Here is a 21448-nt window from a genome sequence, read left to right on the forward strand (position 1 = left end):
TTTTTTTATTCATTAACAATAAAAATAAGTTTAAATGTCTTTGTTTTTTTAAAGAAAAGACATGTATTTCAAGACAAAATGCCGTGGTCACTGAAAACGGGCGTCGGTGCATAAAAATGCTAAATGATTAGGACCAATGGTTTCATTATTCATGAATGGTCATCAGTCATAGCACATTTGTGATCAGCTCTTTTACTTTTAAATTAAGAATGGATAAAATGTGATGACTCAAAATTACATCATGAGGGCAAAGAGGGAGGAGTTTTTAGGGTATTAGAGGGTTTTTTTCTTTACTGTTGAGCTTCCTGGGATGAAGTCTGGAGTATTAACAGAAGCAAAATGCTGGCTATGATAAAGAAATTATAGATTTTTTTTTTCTATTGAATGAGTTTCATTACATTTCATTGTTGTTATATAACAAAACTAAAGCTGAGTATTGGATTCCTGAGCAAATCCTTACATAAGTCCTGTTATGTCATACTGGGATAATTGAGCTGTTCGTGCTAGTTGACTGGCAGACATAGGACACTAATCATGCTCTAAACTGACTGATGATATAATAAAATTGCATGTAAACTGGTGTTAAAGCCAGTGGAGTCTGTACCAGTTATTGTGCTTCTCGTAAATCTGACTCTTTGACCATGTCTTGACTAATTTGTGTCGTTCCCACGTTCAAAGCATTTCTCTGGAGCAAGGGTCTGTATCCCAGATACAGCTTGCAAGTTGGACTGAGTGCTGCTTTCATCCTGTTTTTGCATTTGCTGTGTAGCCCTGGGGGCAGAACAGGACATTTCCTCGCTGGGTCACAGAGGGGTGCTTGTGATGGGGGGGCAAGTGGGGCACAGCCAGGACCCTGACCTCTTGCATATATTGGTCCTGTCTGCCCCAGCTCACAGATGAGAGCTCAATAGTTGAAGCTCTGTTCTTGCTCACGTTTAGGTTTTTAGACTTGTCGAGTACTTTAAACCTAATCCCAGTTTTCCTTATTAAAAAGATGGAAAAATTCAGGGTTGAGGTTTGAGTTGCTTTCCCAGCTCCTGTTACACTGACTGGCTTCTCTAATCAATGTTTATGTGTAATTGGATCAGAGCTGTCATTGCTCTGTCTGTACACTGTTTACTTCTGCAGCTCCTAAACGACATGCTCGCTGCCTCTGTTTAATGTCTGCTGTCTTCTCATTCATAAATGTAGAGGAGCATGGCTGCTTTTTGTTGGCTTTACTATTGTGACAGGTTGGGCTAAAAGCTCTGGGGAAGTAAGGTTTTGTGTTTCTTCGGCACATGTGGAAATAAAGAGTCTGCCTGCAGCTGCAAACTCAATGGCTCTTCATTAAAACCACAGCGTGTAGTTGCTTTTGTGCCATCCTTAACATACAGTTTGTCATGTCACGTTTGACAAAGTGTCTCAAAATCATCTTCATAAAACTCACCTCTTAAACAAATTGCTCAAGTTTTCCATAAATGCTCTGGATTAAATTTGAAAGCCTAGCCAAAATAAGGATTTGTTGCGGGTTTTTTGTTTTGAAAAGTGTCCTCTAACTACAAAAAACTCAACTGAAAAACATTATTTGTATGCTACAGCTCATGATCCTCTCCCCTTCCCCACTCAGAGTCGCCTTGTTAAAGAAGAGTGGCGAGGAGGACTGGAGGAACAGGATCAATAAGAAGCAGGATGTGGTGAAGATTGCTGCAGCAGAGCAGAATGCTCAACTCTGGGAGGTGGAGCAGAGCTTCAAGAAGAAGGTAACCACCTGACGTGAGCACTCACTGCTGAATTAGCACTTCAACAGAGAAGCCTGAGGTTGTCCCTTGTATCGCTCATGTTTTTGCACGTAGTCATAGCAGCATGCATTCATGACTGACTCTGCTACTTTGTGTCCACAAGACCTGAATGCAGAAGTGATGCAGTGAGTTGGTTAATTTGATTTGATCAACTGTGTCGCATTATGAAAGCAAGTATTTCCTGTGTCAACCTCTGAGATCATGCCGCTCAGTAGGTGTTCTCGATCTTCTATTGCTGACGTGTACAGAAAGAAAAATCTGATCAAAGACCGATACCCTTTAAACAATCACTTCTGTAGAACAGAGCTACAAGGAACATGGTAACAATTTTCAATATCTCTAAACAGAGAGGTCGTGTTTTTGTCTGCGTCTTTTGATCTTTTTCTCTTTTCTCTGTTCTGTCTCAAGCAGCTGTTGCATGTTTTTGTTCTTGGACTGTATCAAGAGATAATCTGCATGTCTTCTATCCTGGCAGTAGAATACATACTGTGGTGTCTGGATCAGTCACACAATACTTCATGGGGCATGCTGTTTTTATTTCCTAAATATGGAAGCCTGTGGCTGCCACTATTCAATCATGAACATTTTTTTTCTTTCCTTTCCTTTCTTTTTAGGATACTAATTTTTTCATACGTCAAACCTTTAAAATCCAATTTGATTTTAGGCCGAAAATGCATAAATGCAGTGAAATTAAACGCACGCAGTTCAAATACTTGGGTAACTTTTACGTTATGCCAACATTTTAGCTTATCAGATTTCTAATAAATAGTGAAACCCTATTTATATAATAGTAATATAATCCCAAGGCTGACAATCACAAATGCAGTTTTGCGTTGTGATGAATCATTTCTGGAGTAGCAAAAGTGAAAGCACACAGGCTATAATATTCATAGGGCCACTCTTCCTAAGCTGTTCACTTAATTCTGATTCATTTAGCCCCGCTCGAATGAATGTATTACTACATGTAGCCATGTAATAAACTATACATAACTGTACTTGTGATAGTATACCTGGTACTTGAAATGGATATCTCAAGTCTCTAAATAAGTTTTGGGGGGAGTTGACATAGAATAATCCTGCTGTTTAAGAGTTTTATTTTATATATAAATGTAGAATGTAAAAAACTTGAGCATCTTGGAAACAGTAGCCAGTCACTCATAAAAACTTGGAACACATGATTGAACATGAGTATTTGCAGCCTTTGACTTCCAAATTTTGAAGTTTTGCCTCATGTATGTTTTATACTTTTTATGAATATTAAAGAAGCTTAATTAAGTTGGATTTTAATCCTATTTGTTGCCTGAATGACTCGCATACTGAGATGGCTTTCCCCTCCAGAGAAAAGCTGAGAGCACTTTGTAGAGTTTAACTTTTCTCTGAGAGTTGAAAAGTATTCAAACTGTCAGCTACATGTGAGTGTTGTACTAACTGAACTGTAAAATGTAGCCTCTGTGTTTAGTCATGCTAGGCCTTTGTTTCTAGTTAACTGCATGTTACATGTAAACTTTCACTCTTCTGTTTGTCTCTGTTTGCATGTCCTTTACTTTTTCTTTTTTAAAATAAAAAAATAAACCTTATTTCTTTCCTCTGCATGTTGACTGCGTTTCTGTTTTTGAAGGAAGGGTTAGGTCAGGCACAGGACACGCACCTCTCTGTTTAGACATATTCAGCTGCCGTGGCACAGCTGTTTTTGTTTCCAGCAGCTTATCAAGGTTTGCTCAGCTCGACAGCTTTACACATACATATTTTCATTTTGGGTTAGTAGTTTATTTAAGGTCAGGAAGTACTTTACCTACGTAGCTTTGATTCATCGTGTGCAATCAGACACACTGATTGAGGAGCTTTTTCTGGGGGGTTTTTTGTTTTGGTTTTTTTTTTAAAGATATGTCTTAATCAAATCAGGGAAATCTTTCAAGACCTAATCAATTTGAAGTGATGGCTGGGTCCAGGTCAAGGGGAAGGGCAGTTGATGTTTTTCATCTTGTTTCCATCCTCCAATTCATCCGAGCGAGTAGACATGATTCATCAGGTTTCCTGTTTTGAATCGAAGAAGTGCAAAACTACAGATAAAGCAGATACAGAACCGAGTCAGAGAAAAACGGCAAGTAGAGCAGAATAAAGGCTGTTTGGACAACTTTGCTTTTTGATGGACTTTGTTTCTTTTTACTTTACACATACTACAAACTTGATATTTACCTAGAAATTAACCATTCGCCCACGTGATAAATGTCATACCTGGAGTATAGAATCTGTAAAGACTCACAGGGAGCGAGAGTAATGTGCTTTGGCCTGTGTGTGAAATGAATGCTGGGAACTGTCCCTTTTTCTTTGGCTGCTCGTCTGTAGGATGATGAAGCGATGATGATGATTGACGAGTTTGCTGTGTCCGACCAGCTTTGGGTAAGGCCCGTGCAGAAACCAAACGTGTGTGCACGTATGTGTCAAATGCATTTAGTTTTCATTTTTCCATCTTTAACTTTGTTTCCTGTTGAAAACTCTTAGCCTTGGTGGAACACACAGAGCTACGTTTGTGTGTCTGTTTGTGGTGGTACTGGTGGTGGAACTCCGTGTGGGTGTGTCTTAAAGACAAATTGTATTAATAATCATTCTGATTGTTGTAATTATGCTGTGTTCCTCATCCCACCACTGCTCATCAGGTTTCAGATTTATAATTGTTAGAATTTCCTGTTCTGTCTTACTCTATGAATCTAATTTAATTGAGTTTAAAATTTCCCATTTATCATATTGACTTTGGCACGCAACCTCTGCTTCTCTAATCGACTCACATTTATGACAAATGTTTCTTGTGGCGTAAGATTTGTCTGAAAGTTGGTCTAAAATCTCAAGAGTCAGTTTGGCGTGCTTCAATCTGCTTCCAGTTTCATCTCTGTTCCAGTGGTTCAGGGCTGTGGCTTTGCATATTAATGTGGCTGCAGGGATTTTTTTATTAATTTATTATTAATGTGTATTGTTTACACAATGTGTTTGTTTCATTGGTGGATACAAGTAACAAGAAAGAATATAAATGATTAAAAGTGAGGAAAACCATCAATAACCACTAACGGGGAAATTTTTAAATGGTAAAAACACAAACATGACATAATTCTTTAAAGAATCAGTGGAAAAAGTAAACAAAATGTCCATGAGAACCATATTGTGAATCTTTTTTTAAACCCTCACTGTGAAGTTAACCAGCTAAGCGAGCATGATTGTGCACATACAGAGTAGAGCAGGCAGCTGTACGTCTTGGGGAAACACTACTGAGGCAACAGCGTTTTGGTAATTAATGAGAACCATTCAACCAAATGAGATCAGATTGTCTTACACACAATGCTCACCCACAACACTTGAACCAGACTGAATGAATGGTAGTGGTGGATAACATACCCGACAGGTTTGAGTCTAAATAACTGCTGTTGCATTTTGTTGTAATGTTACAGCAAAACAAGGTTTCTGCAAAGTAACTGAACTGCACTTTAAATTAGATTATCTCTTTTTTATTGTTACACTCCCCTGAATATGACACAGGCTAGAATACCCTGACCTTTACTTACTAATGCAAGTCAAGCTCCTCATCAGCCCCTCCCTTGTTGGTCATCTGGAATGAAGACTTTCTGTTGCAAGTTTGGAGCCTCTAACCCCAAACTGAGATCATCCCAATGCCTCGTCTGTGACACAACTTGTTATTTCCTGAAACCCGTTGAAAAATCTCCAGAGCTGCAGAGTTCATTGTACAGTTGTTTTTGCAAAGAGTCTCACACTACATGTAACTAGAAAACTGATACATTGAAGCCTTCTTTCGCATGATGCCAGTGTTTCTAAAATCCCAGCGACACCCCTGCAGCTGCTATACTCCTGATCATCTCCTTCATGTGTATGTGTACATTTCCTATTTCTGTGGCTTCCATAGGAGCCAGTGTTTGCTGCTACTTTCTCTACTCCTCCTGAGCCTCCTTACAATGCAACCGAATCAGCCAGCCAGGTAGGATGCGTCAACAGGTCTTGCTGCCTTGCATTGCTTGTTGTACTTGCTCACACACCTGCTTCACTAAACTCACACATTACAAACCCTACTCTACAACTTTGCTCCTTAGCCACATCACTGTGGTTAATATGCATTATTAATGTGTTCCTTCTCAGGTTCAGAAATATTTGGACAGTGGTGGAATTTCTTTAATTTTTGCCTCTGTACACCACCATTTACTTTTGAGTTTCTGAAAAACTGAGACTGTATAAAAATGTCCTTAATGGTTAATTAATGAACTGGTAATTGGTGAATTAGAGCTGAAGTCTGCACTTTTTGATTTAAAATCCACTGCGGTGTATGGGAGGCAAAACCATTCAGGCACTAGCACACTGATATTGATATAAGTCACACATCGTTATCAGCACAGGGCCAGCATGGCAGCCCCTGCAGCTTCTCGTGCTTGTGCAGAGCTTGGATCTTTTCTTCCGTCTTTTCATCCATAATCCTCATCTTTTCTTACCTTCCTCATCCATCCCTCTGGTTGTGAAGGCCATCAGATCTCGCAGACCCGTGCAGGTGGATGAAAAACACCCCTGGAGACGAAAGGTGACCCTTTCGAAGCTATACACGGCTTTCTGGGCAATTCCTCCCCCTCTCACTCACCGCTGACAGCCTCCACACAAACACTGCAATCAAAGCTCCAGTCACGATCGGCACCATGAGTTGCAGTCTGCTATATTCAGTAGACTTCTTCCATTTTACTGTCACGAGTTACTTTAAACACCCACACAGTCATGTGTCATTTCTTAATATTGTTCAAATAGAGGTGAATGACTTTAGCGCTGTGTGAGGCAAAGATTTTCTCATTTTCTCTGTGTGTACTCTTTGTGTATTTGGGCACTTTGTTGTTTATGAATGTGGGAAACATTTAAACACACAGACTGCAAAAGATGCAGTACTGTGTCCATTTTGATGGGTAGATTTTAGTGATGAGTGCAGTTTGAACAGTGTCAAACTCAAAGGCCACACTCAAAAATGAGAATCACATTTGTCCAGATAAAACCCACATCCAGGCATCTTAATGGACGTGCCATTTAGCCCAACAACCTCACTTCCTCACCTCACAGCCCTGCTGACCACAGCGTTAATCAAAAGCCTGAATATTACAGCTACTAGGAGACTGGAGGTGTTTATGAAATCATTGTCTTTACATTACAGCTTTAACAGAGCAAGTTAGCTGCACTGTACAGCCGAATCTTCTGGCATCAAGTTTCTGTGCATAAACGCCTGAAAGCTGTGAATAAACTGCAGCTTCTCTGCAGTTTTCGTCCTTCTTCATTGCCATTTGGATCCAACACGTATTTTGCGTTACAGTTCAGCAGCTTTCTGCAGCGCCTCTACGACTCCAAACCTCTGCTGGCGTGCAGAATAGAATTAGAGGCCATTATTTGATAAAACTGAGTTTATATCTCAGCAAATGGATCCGTGGGTTGATGCCGAGAAGCATTCGGTCTCCCACGTCTCTGGAGACTTTCTGACCTTGTTATCAACAGTCTGTTTACTTCCATGAAAGTACAGGAAACGCTGTTTAATTTGGCGTGTGACTCCAAATGTGGTGCTTAATGATCATTGTGCAGCTTCAGCTAAGCAGGGTAAAATTTATAAATAGTCTTAAAAGATTTTGTGGCCACATGACAATTTGTAAAGGGCCATATTTGTCCTGTGGGCTTTGAGTTTGTATAGCAAGCACTTTTATGAAGGACATTTAAATAAATGCAGGGATGTGATGGGTTACCCATTCACAAAATGCTCCCTGGAATGCATCGCACATTAAATGATGCAGTAAGGCACCTGAGAAGTGTTCTCTTACACTTGACACTGACTTGTCCTCCCTCCTTTTCTCAGAGGTTAGCAGAGGCAGAGATGGAGTCTCAGAGCATCGAGGCTCACATGTCCATTGAGGAGAGGAAGCAGCTGATCGTGGCCCGAGAGGAATCCTGGAAGTCCAAAGGCCACGGAGCTGCCAACGACTCGACCCAGTTCACTGTGGCTGCACGCATGGTGAAGAAAGGTCAGAGGGCAAAAACGCTCACTTTCCACTGGCATACCTGTGCTCGTTATGCACTGCTGCAGAGCAATAAAGAGTTAACGTCAGCCTCAGCTCTGTGTCCTGAATGCTTAAAAAAAGCTTGCTCCACAGCTAGCAGCTTGGGGAGAATGACTCTCGTTTTCCCTCCATCAGGCCAGAGTAGCTGCTCCAAGGCCTTCGCTGAAGCAGAAATGATTTAATGGTTGGAGCTTTCCGCATTAGCTGTGCACTTACCCCGACGTGGCAAACGATGGACAGTTTCATTAACTATTCCTGCTTATTATTCCAGAGCTCTGTAACATACAACACATGCAAAGACACCCACACCTGTTGCTTTCTGTGTGAACCTACAAACTGATAGTACTGCATCTGCCTGTGAAACTATGAAAACAAATGAATTTGTGTTTTTACTAAAATCATAAACAGCCCTTCCCCTTCAGATTGTACCTGAGTCATCACATGTATATGTACGTCTGTGTTGCTGCAGGTCTGGCCTCCCCTGCTGCTCTTCAGAATCCTGTGCCGTCCAAACCCAAGAATGGCAACATTGCCATCTCTAAACCACAGGATGGTCAGTTGCACTTCATTTCTGTGTTTCCCTGTTAGAGCATGTCACCCTGCTTTCATGTTAACAGATGGTTTCAGAAGGGTTTTTCAGGACTTTAAGGGTTCAGCCATTGCTTAAATCCGATTTAAATTAATGACACGACTTTGTTACCTCGTTAGCCTCTGAGCTCATGTTGCGTAGGTGCTAAATGTATACTTTTGTGTTATTCTGTTTTTGCTTTTCTTTCCAAAGACATGGAACAGATGTCTGATACTGAAGGTTTACTCTTTTTGTCTTTTTTGCCATTTATCACGCCGCTCATCCAAACCACCAATATCACCAACACTAATGTGACTCGTGTTGCTGTGAGACTTCTATTGGCTTGTAAAGCCTAATAGAACGTAGCCCAGGGGAAGGCAGTCACCTGGACTAATGTGCATGAGTCTGAGGTGCTGAAGAGTTCACATTCGGAGGCCTTGGAAGTGCTTGTGACCATGTTTAGATTTACGGCATTGTGACTTTAACATTATACTCATTATTCAGTCAACAGGAGCAACATTAGTCGTGACATGTATGAGCAGAACCTCATGTCGCTTTCCTTTTCACCTAAAATCAAACACTTTGTTGGCTCTGTCGTGTGTGTGTGTGTGTGTGTGTGTGCGTGTGTGCGTGTGCGTGTGCGCGTGTGCGTGTGCGCACAGAAATCAAGGCCATGCCAGATCTGAACCTGGAGTCAGACATGAAGCTGGATAAATTGGAGTCATTCCTGGGCAAGCTCAACAATAAAAGTGAGTCCTTCACAGACACATGAGTATTAATGGTGCCTGCTTACATGTAGGTATGGAAGCTGATAGCTGCAGAAACTATCTTTTCTTGATATCATTAGACGATACAAGTGATATCAAACTATTTTCTACAAAAGCAACATTTGACATGGAGCTGCTGCAAAACTGTTCTTTTTAAATATTGAAGAACCAGGTAAACTTTGATCTTTTCACTCGGATGTTTCTGAGTGGGCTTGTGTGACAATCTCCTCCATATTCATCCCGTGCAGGTCAGCATGCAACCTGTAATAGAAGACCGTAGGCCACAGCTAAACCATGTACTGCGGACTGTGTCCATAGCATCATGTTAGATACCTAAGATAAATGAAAGTCAATTTGTGTAATTATGTGTTAGATAAAGCCCTCACACAGAATGGTTGGTTGTTATTAGTGGGGGTTGTTAAAACACCAGTTAAAAGTCACAAAGAAAGTGAATAATTTCCATTTTCTGTATTTTTGTGGTTTTTAAAGAGTCGCCTCTTTCTGTCTGTCCTCAGTGTCTGGACTGCCAGAAGCAACCATCACAGTGACGGAAAAGAAGGTAAAGGAAGTGATGACCCTCGAAGACGAAACTTTTTCCAAGTTCTACCGCCAAGTGGAGGAACTTCCTTCCGTTACCAACAAGCTGGAGATAGATGACGACTTTGATGCCATCTTCGGTCCCCAGGTGCCAAAGTAAGCTCTCGATGCCTGATGGGGTTTTGACTCATCACTGAGGGTGAGACTTGTTCCTGTTAACTGTGACCCTTTACCGCTGACCTCTCTGCAGGCTGACCTCAGAGATGGTACAGCACAAGCGGGCGGTGCGCCCAGCACGTAACGTCCAGTCATCCAGGAACCCTCTAAAGATGCTGGCTGCCAGGGAGGACATCAGACACGAGTACACGGAGCAGAGGCTCAACATCGGCCTGCTGGAGAGCAAAAGGATGAAGGCTGAGAAGAGTGAGTGAGGATGGATGAGGAGCAGCTGTTTAAAATAATATACAGTCTCCTTGACGATGCTCTATTTGTCCAAGCACCAACAGGTTGTTGAAATTTATCATTCCTGCGGTTGTTGCCAGGCGCATTGGACACTGCCATTCCTACTTTACCCTGCATGTCAAACTGTGCCGTGTTGTGGGAGGCTGGTGAAATTGACAGATGCACAAAGAGGCCAAAAATCTCTTCTCTCTTCTTCCCTGTGATGTGTGCATTCATGTTATCAGCAAATGCAAATATCTTGCCCCTTATATTGACAGAGAGATGTATTGACCAATTGAGTCAGTGTTTCTATGGAAAAAGAGGGCAATATAGCATCACTCTCATATAGAAAGGCTCACTTGTATCATGCACTCTAAAAGCTTCTCCACTTGCTTTGAATGAACCCACGCACACCGCTTTGGGATGTGAGCAGACCTGCATGCGTGTCCCTTTCCTGTTATTGTGCTGAGCAGTCCTCGGAAAAGTCAGCTTTGTTTACGAGCTACACGTGCACAGCAGCTTGTTTTGACTGTGAAGACAAGAACCCACACTCTTTGATGTGTAACTTCCTCCTTCACCTCCTCTCATAGCATTAAACCTTTAGTACCTGCTGTAGTGAGACACAGTAGAGCTTTGTGGTCATGGCTGTGTGTACTGGGTGGGTGTGTCTTTGCTGTATAAGAATGCAGAGTAATAAATTAAAATTGTTGTGTGTATTTCTTGCAGTCTAATGTCAGTTCTCTGTGCTCTGCTCTTTTTCCTGCAGTGAATAAGAACTCTGGTTTCTCTGAAGTGGCTCTCGCCGGTCTGGCCAGCAAGGAGAACTTCAGCAGTGTCAACCTGCGCAGCGTCAGCATCTCAGAGCAGATGTCCAACAACAGCGCTGTGCCTTACAAGAAACTAATGCTGTTGCAGGTCAAAGGTCAGTTAAAGATACTGGAAACACTGCACTAAATGTACAGAAACACCTACCCTCACAACAGGAATACTTCTACTTTTCTTTTTATTCAGTCCACTGCACCATATTTGCATACTTTTGTTAAAAGCGAGGACAGTAGCTCTTTGGTTTGGTTTGGTTCTTTGATTAATGTGCTGTGATTCTGCAATGTTTTAATTCAGGTTCACATTTTAGCACTCATGCAGGTTTATTTCCATTAATCCCACATTTAAATCTAGCAGCATCTTGCTAAGATGCTAAACTCTGTGCTGCCTGCTGAATGTTATTTTGCCAAAGAAAAATAATAAAATACAATAAAAACAGTGCAGCTAGTGTAAAGTGGAAAAAAATTCCAGGCAATAATTTGTAGTACCGAATAACAAGTTAATAAACTGTGTGTGCTCAGTATTTTTAAATTGCAGTCAGTGAGTCTGTAGCAGCTGCTACAATTAATCGTTTAAGGAACGGAAAAACAAAAACCAGTTCACACAAAGCTCTGGAGGATGCTTCTTCAAGGGTGTCCTTTCCAGAGGACCGGAGGATATCTAAAACTGGAGATGAGAGCATGTCTGTGCATCTCCTCCTTATGTCTGTTGGTGACAGCTGTGGTTCCAAATCATTCTCACCAGGGTGCCTCACACTGCCCCAGGCTGATCCACTCCTCTAAAGTCTGCTGTCTGTAATGCAGAGTAAATCCTCAACACTGGGGTTACTGTTTTGTTTGGAGGTTAGCTGTCCCAACCTGATGGTTGGTAGATGGTAGAAGCCAAAAGCGTCCTAAAATCACAAAACTCTAACAAATATTTGTTTTGCTGCCCTTATTTATTTGCAAAAGGAAAATTAGAAGTTAATGTAGATAACATACTTGGTGAAGTGGTGAGACTCGCAGATGCTTGCCCTGTTACTGCAAGTACAATAATGTGACGATCTGACTACCTGTCTGTCTGTGTGAAACCAGGCCGCCGGCACATCCAGACCCGACTGGTGGAGCCGCGAGCATCCTCCCTGAATAGCGGCGACTGTTTCCTGCTCATCACGCCACAAAACTGCTTCATCTGGATCGGAGAGTTTGCCAATGTTATTGAGAAGAGCAAGGTGGGTTACGACTCAGAGCGCTGCAAAGCGGTGATTACAAAACGGCTTATTGTTGGTATGCTTAGATTTGAGTACAGTATACTTACTGTTTGGGAATTTACAGCCCTCTAAGAACTGAAATCATGTTGTATAAGAGTCTCACTGCTGCATGTGGGACGGGCTTCAAGCGCAGGATGTAAACAGTGTTAGGAGGAAGCTACAGTGGCATAGCTCAGGAAGGTGTGTGTGTGTTCTGATGACCTTTTAGCTGAATAAACTAGTGATCTAAATCTGACACAAAGGACTGTTGTGAGCCAGTGTCCACAGCTTTCATGGGGTTGTTCTAGTTCACTTCATAAACTTTGGTACTTTATATTCTAACAGTTATTTCGTGTGTTAATACAAGATATTTTACATTGAAATAAGTGAAAAAATCTGCCAATGGAACAAGTGAAAATCCTCTAGTTTTTCTCTCGTTTCAAGATTCACCGAGTGAAGAAGTTTCTATATCTTACTGGAATGTTGCTTTGTAGCTGATTTTGTCTTATTTTAAGTGTAATGAGATAAATTTTGACTAGAAATGAGATAAATATACTTGTTAAGATGGAAGTGTTTCTACTTTTTTTATGAGTGAGTGTGTGTGTGTGAGTGTGTGTGTGAGTGTGTGTGTGTGTGTGTGTGTGTGTGTGAGTGTGTGTGTGTGAGAGTGTGTGTGTGTGTGTGTGTGTGTGTGTGTGTGTGTGTGTGTGTGTGTCTTTCAGGCTTCAGAGTTGGCCAATTTCATCCAGAGCAAAAGAGATTTGGGTTGTCGAGCCAACTATGTCCAAGTCATTGAAGAGGGCATTAACACAAACCATGCTGTCAAGGAGTTCTGGAAGATCCTGGGGGGGCAGTCGAGTTATCAGTGTAAGGATTCAAATGTGAAAAACTCCAAGAAACTGTTTCAATAAAATGAAATCCAATGCCTCCATGTTTGCTCTTGCAGCTGCAGGAACGCCAGATGAAGATGAGCTGTACGAGGGCGCCATTGTGGAGACCAACTGCATTTATCGCCTGATGGATGACAAACTGGTCCCAGATGATGATTTTTGGGCCAAGATGCCTCGCTGTTGTCTGCTCAATCCTAAGGAGGTGAGACAAATTAAGTTAAAACTGTTGCAAACTGTAAATCCATCTCAAATCTAAAATAAAGTTTTAAAATCATATGCAAGCATGTAAGATTTAAAATGACTTTTGGCTCCCTCTAGTGGTGATATAAATGCTCTGGAGAAAACACCACGTTCTGTTTTCTGCAGGTTCTGGTTTTTGACTTTGGCAGTGAGATGTACATTTGGCACGGGAAGGAAGTGACTTTGGCGCAGAGGAAGGTGGCTTTCCAGCTGGCGAAGCACTTGTGGAATGGCACCTTTGACTATACAAACTGTGACATCAACCCACTGGACCCAGGAGAGTGTAACCCACTCATACCCAAGTATGGAAACACAAACTACAGCTTAGATGCATGGTTATGTACAGATATTGAGAATGTCAATCACAGGAAGTCTGCATACACATGGTGTTTTTGCCCTTTGTGCAGAGAGCTTTAAAGAATACACTGAGATCAGATCTGAAAGAGATGGTCATGTTTTCTCTTTTACTTTCTGGTCTAAGTAACGCCTCAGAAATTAACTGACATTGCAGGAGTGTGTTTCAGGCATCTTCATTGGTTTTAATAATAATGAATCATCTATACACTGTGTCCGCTTCGCATGTAGAAAAGGCCAGGGTCGCCCTGACTGGGCAGTGTTTGGCAGACTGACTCAACACAATGAGACCACCCTGTTCAAAGAAAAGTTCCTGGACTGGAGCGACTCCAGGAAAACTCCCAGTCCTACAAAAAACAGCAGCGATCACAGTACTGATCAAAAGGTATCAGCAAACACTTTATTCTACCTACATCCTCATTTTTTGTTTTTGTGGGAGTAACATGCTTCAGCAGATTCAGCACACTTATTTCTTTCTTCTACTTCAATCCTCACCAGGAGCAGCCCACCCGTGATCAGCCCAGTGCGTGCAATGCCTCACTGATGCTGACCCTCCATCAGACACCCGTCTGCACCATTCTGGATGGCTTCAATGTGGGCCGGGGCTACGGCCTGGTGGAGGCAGAGGAGTGGCGCAGCTACGAGATCAGCACTCTGGCAGTGGAGGTCTGGCACATCCTGGAGTTCGACTACAGCCGCCTGCCGCGCCAGAGCATTGGCCAGTTCCACGAGGGTGACACCTATGTAGTGAAGTGGAAATACATGGTCAGCACTGCTGGTGCGTACTGAGCACATAGATTCATGTAAACCTTGTAATTTTGCAGTAGTTGATGAACTGCATTCCTAAAGGACCACTTTAGTCAAAGCAGACTTGTTTGTGTAGATTGTGTCCAATCTACCACTTGTGCAGGGATGTGTTTAGAAGAGTCAATCATTCAAACCGGCCAGCAGATGGAGTTGTGGAGACAGTATATCAGTCATGTTTGTTATAATTTCTTCATTTGTATGCAGAGTTTGCACATAATGTTTTGCTTTTTCCACTGCTAAAAGTTGTCTTATTGAGTGAGTTGTAGTATTGACTACAATACTGATACATTTATTTCCAGTTTATCTAAACCACAGAACCACAGGATCCTTGATTTTATGTCTGTTACTGCAGATCTAGGCCAATTTAACCACATAGCACATCCTCTCTGACTCAGAGTACTTCCAAGAACACCAAAGTACACCTTTGGGGAGGACTGTTGGTGAAATCAGTTATGTCCCACGCAGCCAAATGTCTGCAGATTCAGTGAAGCTGGCTCAGCTCCTGCCGCTGCTCTTGACTTGTGAAGCAGAATACCACAAACTCCAGTTTTATGTTACAGATTAAACAAACTAAATGCTTGTTAGAATACAAGAGGGGGAGAGTACAAGGAGGAAAGAAGCATGTGAGAATGGTATGAGATTTAGTTTGTTTATGGGGACCTTTTTCAGAATGTAAGCAGTAGCAAAGGTGATGGTCTTAATCTCTCATACAATCAGTCTGTGCTTTGTAGGTGGGTCTAACTATGGTCTATACTCAATTCCAAGATCAGAAGAATTATGTGACAGTCGGTCTGTGATATCTTCGGCTTTGATCAAATGTCTATAAATCAGTCTCACTGCTGCGCAGCCTTCTTGAAATACCTCAGAAGCATATTTGAGCGGTTATGTTGAAGCAGCATCTAAATGAACTCTAATTTAAACGTCCACCAAGACATAAAAACCAGATGTATAAAATCACCAGTCACATCTGATTAAAGGCTGCCTGGCAGCCTTTGCCTCAGAACAGGGTTTTAAGAAGCTTTGTTCTCCTGGAAGTTGTACTTCCAGCGGTATCATTGCTGTTGTGGAATTCCCCCCAGATGTCGATTCACGAGCACCAGGTCTCTGTCAAAGAGTTTTGGAAAAGGGCACCGACTAAAAAATCGATACAGAAACAGACATTTAAATTTGACTTGTTATTCTGTTACATAATCTGCTATATTCTTTGTGGTTATTGCCTAGCAACATTGAAAAGATTGAGACCACACATTACCCAAATGACCTAAAATTGGACTCTGCAGAAAGCTTGCCAAGTTCGAAGCAGATCAGACATTTATCGATTTATTAGAGAGCTCGTTTGTTCATTGAGTCACGCACCAGCTTCATGCCTGCAGACAAAAACCTCTCATCAGCTCAGAGATGACAATCATTTTGGATCTTCATAACTTGAACAGGATTTTTTTTTTAAATTCATACCGTAGATGGATCTACTAAAATTCTCAGGCGATTTTGAATCCTGATGACTTTAACCTCAAGGTCAGAGGACCTAGGATATCCACATTTATATCACAGGTGCATCTACTAGGACACTGAGGAGCAGCATGTATGTTCATGAATCGTGGTTTTGTGGCCGTGTGCAGACACAGACCTCAGATGAATGTCTCCCTTACAGTTGGGAAGAGACAGAACCCGGAGCAGCTGAAGACGACAGGAGCGGGGAAGGAAAAGTGCTGCTACTTCTTCTGGCAGGGCCGCAACTCCACCGTCAGCGAGAAGGGAACATCAGCACTCATGACGGTGGAGCTGGATGAAGAGCGTGGAGCACAGGTACAACAAGAGCGTCTGAAAGACCAAGTTTGCATGGAATAGAAATTTGTTTCCTGCCTTTCTTAGTCTACAGTTTCATTTTGTGGGAGTATGATTGCTTTGACATCTTTTGTTTTTTTTTAGGTTCAAGTCCAGCAGGGAAAGGAGCCTCCATGTTTCCTGCAGTGCTTCAAGGGAGGGATGGTCATCCACTCAGGAAAGAGGGAAGAGGAGGAGGAAAATTCGCAGAGTAAGCCTACTACAGTGGACAGCTTTTAACTTCTTTGTTTTAAACACCTCCAAATAACTTGGCCGTCTCGTTCACTTCCGTTCATCTGCCCTCTTTGTCTCAGATGATTGGCGTCTGTACTGTGTGCGTGGGGAGGTGGAGGTAGAGGGCCATCTGCTGGAGGTCGCCTGTCACTGCAGCAGCCTGCGCTCAAGAGTCTCCATGGTGCTGCTGAGCATCAGCCAGGCCCTCATCTACCTGTGGCATGGCTGCAAGTCTCAGGTGCACACGCGGGAGGTGGCGCGCACTGCTGCCAATAAGATCAAAGAACAGTGAGTGCAAACCTCTGTTTTCCACTTGTCAGGAGTTCAGTTGTGACCACATAGTCTGACACACTCTGTTTTTTTTGCAGTTGTCCTTTGGAAGCCGGCCTTCACAGCAGCAGCAAGGTCACCATCCAGGAATGTGATGAGGGAGCAGAGCCCACGGGCTTCTGGGAAGCCCTCGGGAGGCGGGACAGGAAAGCCTACGACTGCATGCTGCAAGGTGGGAACACTTGTCAAAATTCTCCTTTCCAAGTAAAAGTTCTGCATTCACAATTGTAGAGAAAGTGCTTCACTCATTTCAGGCATTTCTGAATAGTATCACTAGTAAATATGATATTCTAAGCTTAAGCTGTGGTGGTCAGTGTTCAAAGCAGGATTTTAAATCACACTTTAGCATAAAATAATGCAGAATAGCATTATAATATATAATGCTTTTTCAACTCATGACGACAGAGATTAGATTTTCAGTCTTTTAAGCCCAAAATTTGTTCCTGATTACCTCTGAGGGACCTCTAAAACATCAGTAAATAAATTATTAAAGGCAAAAATGCTGATTTGCTCCTGGAATTACTGAGCACATGAACTCAATATTCATCTTCACTGAACTAGTAAATATCATATCTGTTCAGAGGTTATTCCCCTGAAAGATATTTTTAGTGTTTTTAATTAACCGATGGCTTTTATTACTTAGTACGACCAAAAAAAAAAAAGAGTAATTTCAGCAGTCAAGTGCAAATCTTGATCTATAGCAGTTTTAATACTTAGAAAAGTATAAACGACATAATAATGTGCACAGATGATACGGATCCAGATCTGGGAAGCTTTGGGAAGAATTTAATTTGTGTAAGAGAGCAGAATTATTTTACATCAAACCTCCAAAAATGCATGTCATTCTGTAATAATAAAAACTGGAAGTCATCTTTTTTTGATGTTAAGAAAATCTCACAAGCTAAACACTTAATGCAGATCCATGGACTTGTTTTTTTCATCTGTGCCTGCAAGTCCAAACACTGCAGCCTCACATAATATTGTTTCTTTATTGTCCTGTTCTGATGGAGACTACGGATAATATTGTTAAATATGACGTTTATTGTGGCCATGAAATCATCTTCTTGTCACATGATACCATAAAACGGTAACAAAATGGCAACGGCGCTCTGGCTGCTATTAAGTATCAGGATTAGATTCTTGCGCTGGTGCAGGTAGTCCTGGGCATCATGTGGTGAGAGTAAGCAGGCAGTTCCTGGAGGATAAAGGAATTGACACCATTGACTGGCCCCCACGCTCGCCTGACCTAAATCCAATAGAACATCTGTGGGACGTTATGTTGTGGTCTATCTGACGCCACCAGGTTGAACTCGGGCTGTCCAGGAGCTCAGTGAGAGGCTGGGCCAGATCTGGGAGGAGATCCCCCAGGACACCATCCATTGTCTTATTAGCCACATGCTCCAACGTTGTCAGGCATGCATACTAGCATGTAGGAGTCATACAAACTACTGAGTGCCATTTTTGAGTTGTTTTCAGGCTGTCTTTGATTTCAGCTGTGGGTAGTTTGATATTGTAATTTTCGTTTCCATCAAAGGATGTGGCATCCTTTTGTTCCTAATACGTAACCTAGGTTGTATCGGGATATGATCAAATCTGATGTGATTTCAAAGTATTCCTTTTATCCATTTATTTGTTGACTAATATATTTGTTAAAAAAATTTCAAAAGCAAAAACCATTGAATGTATCCAGCTATTTAAAAAAAAAACCACACGAATTACTGTGATTTCACAGCTGTTCATATAATTCAGATTTTAGATTGTGGTAGAAAAAACATATTTAAGCTCTGTGTATTAGTACAGTATACAACAAAAACACAGCACTTAAGTAACTGTACGTATTAATTCTTTTATAACTTTTTTCAGCTGTAAATTTGTCATTTCGTTGTCTGTTTCTCCCTCTGACCCTCAGATCCAGGCAGATTTAATTTCACACCTCATCTGTACCAGCTGAGCAGCAGTTCAGGAGAGTTTGCAGCTGTGGAATTTCTCTATCCCGCCAGAGATCCCAAGCAGGTCAACTCCATGCCCTTCCTACAGGAGGACCTGTATGCAGCTTCCCAACCAGGTACAGTAGACACACACGGTGTCTGCACTCATTTTGAAGCAGCTTTAAGCTCTTAACACAAGTCCAGAGTTTTCTTGAAACAGGTTTTCAGGCTGAACAACAACTTTCTACATGTATTTGTCTATTGAGGGATGTGACAATCAACTTGTGCTCAGGATTTTAAGTTTGCTGATGTCATCAGCTGCATCCAGAGTGCTACAAGTAAGGGTCGCACTTTGGACATGGTTGATAAAGTATTTTTAATATGAAAACAGCTTTAGAAATTCAGCTAAACTCAGCAGAGACCAAATATTTTTAATAATTGAAAAAGAAGTAGAATCTCATAGCTGTGTGATTAAGGATTAAATGTTTGTAATGTCTGCCAGAATCACTTCCCTATAACTTAAAGTTACTTCCATAACTCCAGTTCTCAGAATGAGATGCATGAGACCCCTCACTATGGGGTGCGACTCCTTGCATGGTTCACATAAACCATTTATCTCCTTTAATTGGCTGCTGATTGGTTGGTGACCACAATAACCAACTACCATTAAGTAGCTTGCACTACTATGCAGTCATTATTCAGGGTAAGCACTTCTTTTGTCTTTTTTGTATCTTTTTTCCTGTCGTCCTCCCCTCACCCCCAGTTGGTTACAGCAGATGGCTGTTCCCCTGTGAGCCTGATTCTGACAGAAGTTTCGTCCTGTTAAAAGGGAGTTTTTCCTTCCTACTGTTGCGAAGTGCTTGCTCAAAGGAGGTTGTCTTCTTGTTGGGGTTCTCTCTGTATTATTGCTGTTTGTTTTTGCCAGAAAAGCTTATCTCAGTAGTAGCAGTAAGGGCACAGACCTCAGCATTGCTTGAGGCTACACTTGCAGCAGAAGCGTCCCATCGCTGGAGACTTTTCAAGCAAAACAAGCAGCCCTGGTTCTTTACTCGATACTTTGTTCCAACGCACAGTTGAGCCCAGAGGAAAGAGGGTTCAGTCACTGCTAGCTGGAGTGATAACAAGGTGGATGGTTCTGTCCAACATGGTCATTGCAATCACCAGCCAATCAAGAGTTGCATGAGGACATAAATGCTTGTGAAGGGATACAGATTGAGGCACATCTCATAATGAGACATTGAAATGAATGCTAGGAATGACAACTTTAGTGTGTGCTGAGAGTTTTCACCAGAACCAGCAGGTCTAGGTTTTCAACTGTTAGGACAAATCCATCAGTCATGTCCAGCGCTGCACTGAACAAAAATGACTACTTAACTGAACACTTTGAACAATCTGACAATGATGCATACCAGATGTGATCGTCTTTTTTTTTTCTACCTATTTATCAGCCCTGTTCCTGGTGGACAACCACCATGAGGTGTACCTGTGGCAGGGCTGGTGGCCTCAGGACAGTGAAAGCACTGGCTCGGCCCGAATCCGCTGGGACTCGGACAGGAAGTGTGCCATGGAGACGGTTCTGCAGTACTGCAGAGGTATTCCACTTTCTTCCTAATAAATATACAACCCATCCAGTAGTTGTGGACACTTTTGCTAAACCAGCCCCAGGATCTTGGAACCCAGATAAATAAATGAAATCTTGGTTGTTAATGAAGGATGTTTGCTTGTTTAAAAATGCATTTCTTGCTTTTTCTCCTCAGAAAAGAATGAGAAGAAGCCTCCCAAAGCATATTTGATCCACGCTGGTCTGGAGCCACTCACCTTCACAAACATGTTCCCCAGCTGGGAGCACAGAGAGGACATCGCTGAGATCACTGAGAGGGTGCGTACTAATATCAACATATGAAGCAAATAGTGCACAAGTCAAAGACTTGCATACAGGTCCGTCTGGATATCACCTCAAAAAAATGATGTTGTATTGTTTTGGTTTCTAGGAGGCAGAAATTTATCATCAGATTATTCTGGTGGAGGATGTGTTGGCCCGGCTCTGTAAGACCACATATCCGCTGGCCGATCTTCTAGCTCGGCCGCTGCCTGAGGGAGTGGATCCCCTCCGCCTGGAGGTCTACTTGTCTGATGAGGACTTCCAGGTAAGAATGTCCAGTGTGAAGAGCCCGTGATTTATTTTAAAGGTTGCTTCGTTTTAGAACTGATAAATGACTTGTCAAAAAGTCTCTAAGAAAACATTTTCCAACTAAGCTGACAACAATCTGTGTTGGCTTGTGAGTTAGTTGGCTTATTTCAGTCAGAAGAACAACAGCCTCGGGTCGATTTAGGTCACCACCATGAATCAAATTACTTGTGATGTCAGCCCTCCACTTTTAAATTTGGCCAGAAGGGCTTTATTAGCTCTAGCTTCCCTCCAGCTAATGATGGTCAGCATTAATTTACCTGGTAACTTGGGCATTACGAGCTAACCGCTCTGAAGCCACATAAGTTTGTGTCCTCATAGAGTTTCTCTGGACTCTGCTGTGCCGGTCACAACATAGATTGACTACATCGACTGTAGTCTAGTTTTAGAATACTAAATGTTAGTATTCACTACTGTAAAACACTGCAAGAGAGC

General features: G+C 42.0%; 1 protein-coding gene across 15 annotated transcripts in view; it reads left to right on the forward strand.

Annotated features, from left to right (window-relative positions):
• Window positions 1–21448, forward strand: part of svila (supervillin a) — a 77196-nt gene that overhangs the window by 54357 nt on the left and 1391 nt on the right. For 10 of the 15 annotated variants that reach the window (XM_042219266.1, XM_014332448.2, XM_014332452.2 and 7 more), the window contains 24 exons: window positions 1610–1742; window positions 4128–4181; window positions 5692–5763; window positions 6298–6354; window positions 7654–7819; window positions 8325–8408; window positions 9086–9172; window positions 9706–9883; window positions 9978–10150; window positions 10935–11090; window positions 12064–12200; window positions 12941–13085; window positions 13165–13310; window positions 13475–13650; window positions 13934–14087; window positions 14201–14480; window positions 16161–16315; window positions 16439–16544; window positions 16648–16855; window positions 16936–17069; window positions 18807–18962; window positions 20274–20417; window positions 20583–20704; window positions 20817–20972. In XM_042219266.1, the coding sequence (XP_042075200.1) occupies window positions 1610–1742; window positions 4128–4181; window positions 5692–5763; window positions 6298–6354; window positions 7654–7819; window positions 8325–8408; window positions 9086–9172; window positions 9706–9883; window positions 9978–10150; window positions 10935–11090; window positions 12064–12200; window positions 12941–13085; window positions 13165–13310; window positions 13475–13650; window positions 13934–14087; window positions 14201–14480; window positions 16161–16315; window positions 16439–16544; window positions 16648–16855; window positions 16936–17069; window positions 18807–18962; window positions 20274–20417; window positions 20583–20704; window positions 20817–20972 (3379 nt within the window). The remainder of the gene's footprint in view (window positions 1–1609; window positions 1743–4127; window positions 4182–5691; window positions 5764–6297; window positions 6355–7653; window positions 7820–8324; window positions 8409–9085; window positions 9173–9705; window positions 9884–9977; window positions 10151–10934; window positions 11091–12063; window positions 12201–12940; window positions 13086–13164; window positions 13311–13474; window positions 13651–13933; window positions 14088–14200; window positions 14481–16160; window positions 16316–16438; window positions 16545–16647; window positions 16856–16935; window positions 17070–18806; window positions 18963–20273; window positions 20418–20582; window positions 20705–20816; window positions 20973–21448) is intronic. The other 5 variants (XM_014332451.2, XM_014332450.2, XM_014332456.2 and 2 more) reach the window with 5 other exon arrangements.

The sequence above is a fragment of the Haplochromis burtoni genome, unplaced genomic scaffold (assembly GCF_018398535.1).
Source record: "Haplochromis burtoni strain Fernald_Lab_line unplaced genomic scaffold, NCSU_Asbu1 Contig_30, whole genome shotgun sequence".
Classification (NCBI taxonomy): Eukaryota; Metazoa; Chordata; class Actinopteri; order Cichliformes; family Cichlidae; genus Haplochromis; species Haplochromis burtoni.